Source organism: Berghia stephanieae, chromosome 1 (genome assembly GCF_034508935.2).
Source record: "Berghia stephanieae isolate SIO BIC M18660-M18661 chromosome 1, UCSD_Bste_1.3, whole genome shotgun sequence".
In the NCBI taxonomy this organism is placed as follows: domain Eukaryota; kingdom Metazoa; phylum Mollusca; class Gastropoda; order Nudibranchia; family Aeolidiidae; genus Berghia; species Berghia stephanieae.
The window spans coordinates 113,444,134-113,453,362 of record NC_088360.1 but is presented as its reverse complement, the minus strand read 5'-3'; the positions used below and the strand labels follow the sequence as shown (position 1 = coordinate 113,453,362).

General features: G+C 36.3%; 1 protein-coding gene across 1 annotated transcript in view; it reads right to left on the bottom strand.

Moving 5' to 3' along the window:
- Window positions 1-7,123: 7,123 nt before the first annotated feature.
- Window positions 7,124-9,229, bottom strand: part of LOC144962773 (actin-3-like) — a 7,394-nt gene continuing 5,288 nt past the window's right edge. The window contains exon 3 of the mRNA XM_078896013.1: window positions 7,124-8,226. Coding sequence (XP_078752139.1) covers window positions 7,446-8,226 — 781 coding nt within the window. The 3' untranslated portion in view covers window positions 7,124-7,445. The remainder of the gene's footprint in view (window positions 8,227-9,229) is intronic.

The window sequence follows — 9,229 nt, the reverse complement described above, 5'->3', positions numbered from 1 at the left end:
CCAAACAGACTAATGGGAGATGGCTTCCCATCTCCCGCCGAGGAGAGCTCTTCACACCGCGTCGTTGCTTTTTTTACGAGACAAAAAGCCTGGATTCGCAACGGGGAACCAAAATTCTAGAATAGGAAAGAATACGCCGAATGAAAATTGGATAAACTAATTTTAAATCTCTGAAAGTGTTTGCCAATAAAAGCCTTTATCGAACAGTTTTGAGACAAACGTTTTGGATGGGAGATGAATGGTTAGATAAAGACACTAAGCTTATCCTGCGTTAGCAAGTGCCCGATTAAAAAAGACACACAGAGAACGACACACTCACGCACACACACACACACACACACACACAAATATAAATATATATATATATATATATATATATATATATATAAATATATATATAGATATATATATATAAATATATTTTATATGTGTGTGTGTGTAGTAGTAGTAGTAGTAGTAGTAGTAGTAGTAGTAGTAGTAGTAGTAGTAGTAGTAGTAATAGTAGTAGTAGTAGTAATTTTTGTCGTTGTTATAATTGTTTTTGTTGTTTCATCTTCTGGGCATTAGAAGAATTGAAAGCCTCCTATGATCAATTAGTTTTGACCAGCTACAAACCATCTTATCTGGTTTTGTTCATTCCGAGTTTGCTTTATTTTCTTTCTAAAGCAACTTTTGGAGCAGAGACCAGGACATGAATCACAACAATAGCTCATAAGCTTCACTTCTTTGTAAAGGTCTATCTAAGGAAATATTACAAATCGCTTGGCCATCACCAATGAAAAACTATAACCACTGGTCGGGCCGCGAAAAAGAAAGTCACTCAGACTAAATCCTACGAGTTGTCATCACAGCAATAGAATTCCTTGCTTTACATTATATTTCACCTTTGTATTTTTATTGATTCCTTTAATCTGCGCTCTAATTTCCTAGAATATGAAAAGACTCATCCAGTTCGAGTAAATGACTTTCAGTATTTGCTTTAAATATCAAGAATTACCAACAAAAATAAATTGTAATTAGAAGTCGTAACATCAGATATCAAAATCAACATTTTATGAAGATAACGCCATGTCATATAGAAACTGAAGCCGATGAATTAAGTTAGTTCTTGTTTCCTTGTTATTTACTGGTATTTTCTAGATGTATTCCTATCAAACATCTTCAAGATTTGTATCGAGCCCCGTTGAATAATAATAATAATAATAATAATAATAATAATAATAATAATAATAATAATAATAATAATAATAATAATAATAATAATAATAATAATAATAATAATAATAATTATAATAATGATAATAAAGTTTGTTAGATAAATCTAATTGTCTAAATGATTAGAAAAAAATAAATGATGCTCTTTCTACCTTTCTACTTTAGACATTCTAAAAGTTTGATTTTGACTTGTTGGAAGAAGGAGACATGAATAGATAGTATGAGATTGTCTAAGAAGCTCACAACATTGCCATCCGGAAGTATAACGGCCAACACACAAAACTATGTGTAACCTTGAACTTTTATAGTCTGGTTAATACAGTTTGGTGAAAATTACTCATAAGCGCGGATGACAAAAAGCAATAACAAAGACCTTAGTGACGTCAACTTCATTCTACTTATAGATAGAACGAAGATGACGTCACTCAAGCCTTTGTTATTGTATTTTGCCATCCGCGTTTGTGAGTGATTCTCACTAAACTGTATCAACCAGACTATAAAAGTTCATGGTTACACATAGTTTTGTGTGTTGGTCCGTGTACTTCCGCATGGCAATGTTGTGAACTTCTTAGCCAAGTGCATACTATCTATAGGAATGGGGGACAAAGCCTTGTCGTACTTTAGAAAAACACGTTAGAAAATTTGGCTAGAAAACTTGTTCTTCAAGTATTGATCGATTAGAATGGCCATTGTCTTTTTTATTTTAAACATCTCAAACCCGAGAGTTAAAGATGTCTCAGGATTCAAAGGTTTTAGAAACAGGAGGGTCATTTTAATCGATCAATATTTGAAGAATGGTTTTTCTGGCCAAAATCAAGAGACCGAACACTCAAAGTGAAGAATTATATGGATAGAACGAAGATGAGGTCTTTGTTATTGTTTTTTTTTTTCGCCATTCACGTTTATGGGTAATTCTCACTAAACTGTATTAACCAAACTATAAATGTTCAAGGTTACACATAGTTGTGTGTGTTGGTCCGATATACTTCCGGATGGCAATATTGTGAGCTTCTTAGCCAAGCGCATACTATCTATAGACAAAATTCTGTTTCATAAGAAAATTAAGGAGTTATCGGAATGGGTATTCAAGCGACAGGCACTTTCACAGAAACCAATGTAATAATTAGTATACATTTTATTATTTATCTTGCCTGGAGCGTTACTGAATGGACCAACTAAACGACCAGTCACAATGACTTGGTGAACATAAAATATAAACGGAGTACCATAATGATGATAGCCCGTGGAACCCTTTTCATTTGGTTTTTTTTCAATGATTCTATAAGCTCAACAGTATTAGAATTATTGCTTTAGTTATCCTTTAAAATCAAGATAACACAACGATGAAAAGTGTACTTCGCACTGCAATTTGTGTGGCATTAAAGTCTTAGATCTAATGCTTAAAATCAATACACACCGAACCAGTGAATCAAGCAGAAATACTAGATTTTATACAAAGGGAGATATCAATCGAACAGGATGTAAACGCTAGCAGTGTTTGTTTCGAGGAAATCGAGTTCCCCCTTAAATCACAATATTATCATAAAATCATAAACACAACATGCAAATCAGGAAACATGTCACTGGGAAAATGCCTTCCCACGCCAGAACAACGTTTCTGACTAAACTCTTATTTTCAAGGTTTTGTACAAAATGAACTATTTATACCTATATCCACCATATTTTAACAAAAACGGAGGCATGTCTGCAGAAGATATCGTGTTTTGCCATTAGTTGAACCCACTTCAACCTGCTATGCAACATTATGTGAACAAGCTGATTCTTCTGTTTCGTAAAAAGTGTTGGTACGTCACTTTTCCTTTGGACAGCAGCATGGACATCTCGGATATTGGGAAATTCATACAAAGATCAGATCTGCCGAATTTTTTAAAAACACATTAAAAATTTTGACCAGAAAACTCATTGAAGGCTCAGAGTTGAGCGTTTTAGACGATTGGGGGTGGGGGGGGGGAATCCTTTTAATAGATAAGTATTTGAAGGAGGAATTTTCTGGCCAAAATTATAAAAGCGTGTATTTTCAGGGTATGACAGAGTTGTAGTGGTAATCGGAGATGCGTGTAGAATATTAAATCCAAATCGCTAAATAAAATAATGATTTCCGTGTTGTTTGATAATGGATGAGGAGATAAATCCTTCAGAAATATTATTACATTTCAAACGAAGTAAAATAAATGATGTGTGATTATATGCTGGGCACGAGGAATGAGAATAGGAATTAAAAGGGGGGGAAATGATTCAAAAGGATTGTTGATTAAAGTCCTAGATGATAAATAAAATGAAAAAAAAAATAAAGAGAAGCAATACGTATGGAACCAAGATAATTATGATAAGATAATTATATCGCTGTAAACACTTCAACGCGCAGTAAAAAGCCTTATTTTTAAGTGTTAAGGCTTCCATCTGATTTAGACGAGAAGGCTATGAAATGTTGGCTTTCGCCCTACACCTTCTTTAATGAGACACTCTAGTTTACCCACGGGGATTGAAGGAAAGAAAGGGGAAGTGAGGGAGACGAAAAGAGAAAGAGGGAGAGAGAGAGAGAGAGAGAGAGAGAGAGAGAGAGAGAGAGAGAGGCCACAGCGAGAGACAGAGAGCGATAGAGAGAGAGAGAAAGAGATAGATAGATAGATAAAGAGAGAGAGAGAGTGTGTGAGAGAGAGAGAGAGAGAGAGAGAGAGAGAGAGAGAGAACAGTAGCACCAAATACAGAAGGCTACAATGTTATTGCTTGTGCCTTTCATTCAACTCAACTTTATTCAATTTCTGAATGCAAACCCCAATTAACATTATCTTCAGAAGATCTTAAAATCCATATTTCACATTTTCTTCCCAAGAAGGATGACGGATAGAAACAAATTTTCAATGTCTAGACTCTTTTGGTCCGCCCTAAGCTTCAGTAGGGCAGCTTGACTTTGTTACTTCGTTTAACAAAAAGAAATATGCCAGCGATTTGCCTGTTTTGCTTCGATAAACAAAGAGAAAAATATCAATAAATCAAGATTGTCATATACAAATTAAATGACGATTGTAGAAAAGTGCAGAAATGTATAAAAAAGAAAAAAAAAGAACTAAAAACGGCGTTGTTGTGAGTCGAACACGGAATTTGGTCGGTACCATTCGTCTAGTTGAGAGAGAGAGAGAGAGAGAGAGAGAGAGAGAGAGAGAAAGATACAGAGAGAGAGAGGAAGAGGGAGGGAGAGAGAGAAAGAGAGAAATTGAGGAGGTTAGAGATGAGAGGAAATAGAGGGGAAAGAAATACGGATAGAGGGGAGATAGAGGCAAGAGAGAGAGAGAGAGAGAGAGAGAGAGAGAGAGATACAGAGAGAGAGGAAGAGGGAGGGAGAGAGAGAAAGAGAGAAAATGAGGAGGTTAGAGATGAGAGGAAATAGAGGGGAAAGAAATACGGATAGAGGGGAGGTAGAGGCAAGAGAGAGAGAGAGAGAGAGAGATAGAGAGAGAGAGAGAGGAAGAGGGAGGGAGAGAGAGAAAGAGAGAAATTGAGGAGGTTAGAGATGAGAGGAAATAGAGGGGAAAGAAATACGGATAGAGGGGAGATAGAGGCAAGAGAGAGAGAGAGAGAGAGAGAGAGAGAGAGAGAGAGAGAGAGAGAGAGAGAGAGAGCACCAGGACGCGAAGTGAACCATCTACGACTACAGGGGCTTCAATAAATCTTCTAACTTTTGTCATTAACAACAAAGGATTGTTCTCCCTTCAATCTGACATAAAGTATGGCAATCCGTATACGGATAATTTATGTATATTTCGTTGTCTGGCCTTAGCTTTTGGAGGAGACGTAAAAAAACGTATGTAAAGCGACAGAAACCTTATTTTACCAATGACCAATATGCTGGACGACACGCTGACAAAAACAAGTTCCCTGGAGTCACTCTTCAAGAATTATTCCAAATTGAAGATTCCTTTAAAATCAACATTTTTGTTTATACGTTAAAAATATCTCAGAAGACGCTGACGAGGATGAAGAGACTCGAGATAATGGAAATATTACATCTGTTGTTGCAAGCAGATCTCTCTGCAAATATGAAAAATGTATGAATGTAAATCTTTATCAAAATCATTTTAGTTATATCAGTATTCAGTAGATCTTACTCATATAGAAAATGTGGCAAACTTTGGAAATCCCGATGGAATGTCGAACGTCATGAAGCCACTTGCAATGGACAAACACGAATGAAGTATGTCGGAGGAGCTTTCCAACTGGAACAAACTGTTTTTGAAGAATTAGAAGATGAATGAATATTTGTTGAAAATTCATTACGATATTATCCATTTGTAGCAACTTTTGACTACGAAGCGTACTTTGATAGATCTCATCTTCCAAGTAACACCAAAAGCCAGACTTGGATCGCCAAACATATTCCACAGTCAGTATCATTTTGTAGTAATGTTTTGGACTTTACAGAACCTATCTGTCTGGTAACCAAAGGTAACCCTAAGGAAATTGTAATGGACATGTTGTTGACTTTAAAATCCATATCAAAATCTGCCTTTGACTGTCTAACTGGGACCTATACTTCTGTGTTTGAAGAAATTGACTTAAAAATAAAACAACAAAAAACACAAGAACCCCAACATGAGAAAAAATAAGAAAAATACACTGCCTCTTGAGCGAAAAAAGTCTAGACTTTTATCGTGGATGAAAGAACTTCCTGTTGTTGATTTCAATTCCTGAAGATACGATATTAACCTTATTACACCTTTTCTAATTGATTGCCTAATTCAAGACGCTGAAGATGGAATTAAGATGACAGTCAAGAAAAGTAATAATTTCATGCCTATATAAACACCGATCGTCTTTCCTTTGTTGATATTTGCAGCTACATTGCTGCTGGTGTGTCTTACGATAATTTTTGAAAGCATATAAATGTTCTCAACCAAGGATTTCTTTCCTTATGAATGGATGGACACGCTTCTAAAATTGGAGAGCCCAGAACTTCCTCCACATAAATATTTTTTCAGCAATTTGAAAAACACAAATATAAGTACCGATGACTACCAAGAATGCCTTGCTGTTTGGAGGACGCATGACATGACGAAATTGGAAGATTATTTGATATGGTATAACAACAGAGATGTCCAACCATTTGTTGAAGCAATACAGAAAATGTTAAACTTCTATCGGGAGAGAGGGATCGATATGTTAAAAGATGGGATAAGCGTGCCGGGGCTAACCATGCGGTTTCTTTTTAAAATCTTGCCATCGGACATCTTTTTCACGCTTTTTAAGAGAAACATGCCAATCTCCATACACTTATCAAAAATAATGTAGTTGGTGGTTCCTCCTTAATTTTCCATCGTCATCATGAAGTTGGAGTGACGCATATTCGGTCGCAAAGTTACGGTGAGGATGTCTGTGGTGGTGTTTTGTGGTTTTCATGCTAACGCACTTTACCTTCATTGCTTGGTGCAAAAGATGCCAACGGGAATGTACATCAGACGACACATTTAAAATTTTGACCAGAAAATTCATTGAAGGCCCAGATTTGAGCTTTGGAGACAATTGGTGCTCTTATAATTTATTTTATTTTATTGGGGGGGGGGGGGGGAGGGGGTTCGACAGAGATAGCGCTTTTACTGGCTTGGCACTCATTTTACACCGGAACACTGTGAAAATGTGAGTCACTTTCTTCCTTTAAAAAATTTAACAAGGAAAAAAATGTTGTTCGGGGATACTACACTGTTTTCCGAGATAGACAATGCTGCAAGGTACTCAGTTTACACCTCAGTACGATGAGAGAATGTAAGTAAACAATAGTTTTCAAGGATTCAACTCTCTCTCTCACACAGACACATACACACACACCTACACACACATTTGCACTCACACACTCACATAAATACGCACTTAGAGACGACAAAAAAGACAAATATGTAAGATTGTATTTTATTCATCTTCTTTATTTGAACACATCCAAAAGGATCATCAGTTTTATTAAAGCTTGTAACGTGCCAAAAATTATTAAAACGTATGCATCACAACACAGCATCACATTTTACAATCCTATTTCAGGTAAGCAAAGATGATCATTTCAGAATATCAAACTATTTTGTACTCATGTCAGAATCAGTTCTGCAAATCGTTAAAGCTAAAATTGTGAATCTTTCTTTTTTAAAGCGCAAAAAAATTAAATCTTGTTCTTCTTTTATAGCAACAAATAAATTGTATAAAAATTGGAATCAAAATGTTATGATTTAGAAGCATTTTCTGTGGACAATTGATGGGCCAGATTCGTCGTACTCTTGTTTTGAGATCCACATCTGTTGGAAGGTAGACAGAGAGGCTAGGATGGATCCTCCAATCCATACAGAGTATTTACGTTCAGGGGGAGCGATCACCTTGATTTTCATTGTGGGTGGGGCAAGGGCGGTGATCTCTTTCTGCATGCGGTCAGCAATACCAGGGTACATGGTAGTTCCTCCTGACAAGACAGTGTTGGCATATAAATCTTTACGGATGTCGACGTCACATTTCATGATGGAGTTGTATGTGGTCTCGTGGACTCCTACTGTTTCCATTCCCAAGAAGTTGGGCTGGAACAAGGCCTCGGGGCATCTGAAACGTTCGTTTCCAATGGTGATGACTTGACCGTCAGGAAGTTCGTAGCTCTTTTCAAGAGTTGAAGATTGAGCAGCTGTCTGCATTTCTTGGTCAAAATCCAAAGCGACGTAGCACAGCTTTTCCTTGATGTCACGAACGATTTCTCTTTCGGCAGTGGTGGAGAAGCTGTAGCCTCTTTCTGTGAGGATTTTCATGAGGTAGTCGGTGAGATCTCGACCAGCCAAGTCCATCCTCATAATGGCGTGGGGGAGGGCATAACCTTCGTAGATGGGTACAGTGTGGGAGACACCATCTCCAGAGTCGAGGACGATACCGGTGGTACGACCAGAGGCGTAGAGGGAGAGTACGGCCTGGATACTGACATACATGGCGGGACAATTGAAAGTTTCAAACATGATCTGTGTCATCTTTTCTCTGGGAAGATGTAGGGGAAATAATACATGCATTTGAATGTAATTTAAGATTGTAAAAAATAAATTAATAAAAAACAATAAAACATTAATTAATTAATTTAAATAAATAAATAAATAAATTTAATATTCTGATCAGAACGAATGCTCGAAACAATATTTTAGAAGTTGATCACAATTATACTTGAAATATTTTTAAATAGTCCTATTTTCAAAAAGTTGAGCACTGTTATTTCATGGTTTATGTTTTTAATATATAAGCCGCCTTTGATACGGGGGTGCACATAATATGTTAATGATTTCGTAGTCTGTCAAATGGGACAGAAAGTATTTTGCGATTGTCTTGTATCATGCTAAGATTTAATAATCTCTTTGACTGTTATGGTATATTTAGCACCAAAGGACATTTATTTATTGACCGAATTGAACTTTCAAAAATTGCCACATTCGAATATTTCCTAATTGAACCGCGATAAAAAACTAACGAACAATTACTAATCAATTTATTATTCACCATTGACTCGACGAGTGGCGTATATTAATTGAAAATAATAGGCATTAAATGTTTCACTTTTCACCTACAATCAATCTCAATAAAGTAAGGCAATCAAATGAATGACACAAGTAATTCTTATTAGTATCTTGGTCTTCATCTACTTATAACTCGATATCACACTTATAAAGCACACATCTACTATTTTTTAGCATGCTCTGTGCCCTTGACAATATTATGTTGTGCATAGTTAGGTAGGATCTTGTAATACGACAGGGCTTCTGACCTGCAGAGCCCTGATTCGAGTCCTATTGTGAGAGGCACTAAGTTAAGTACTCGGAGAAGGCCCTTTACTCACAATTTCTCACCAAACTCTGGTGTAAAATTAAGACTCTGGTTGATGACAATGTTGTCTCTGTTGGGTACAAAACTATAATAGCTCGTTAAAAATGTTAAGTATTGCTATTGGCTTGGGACAGTTTGTAAAGCGTTTTGAACACATACTTTATTAAAT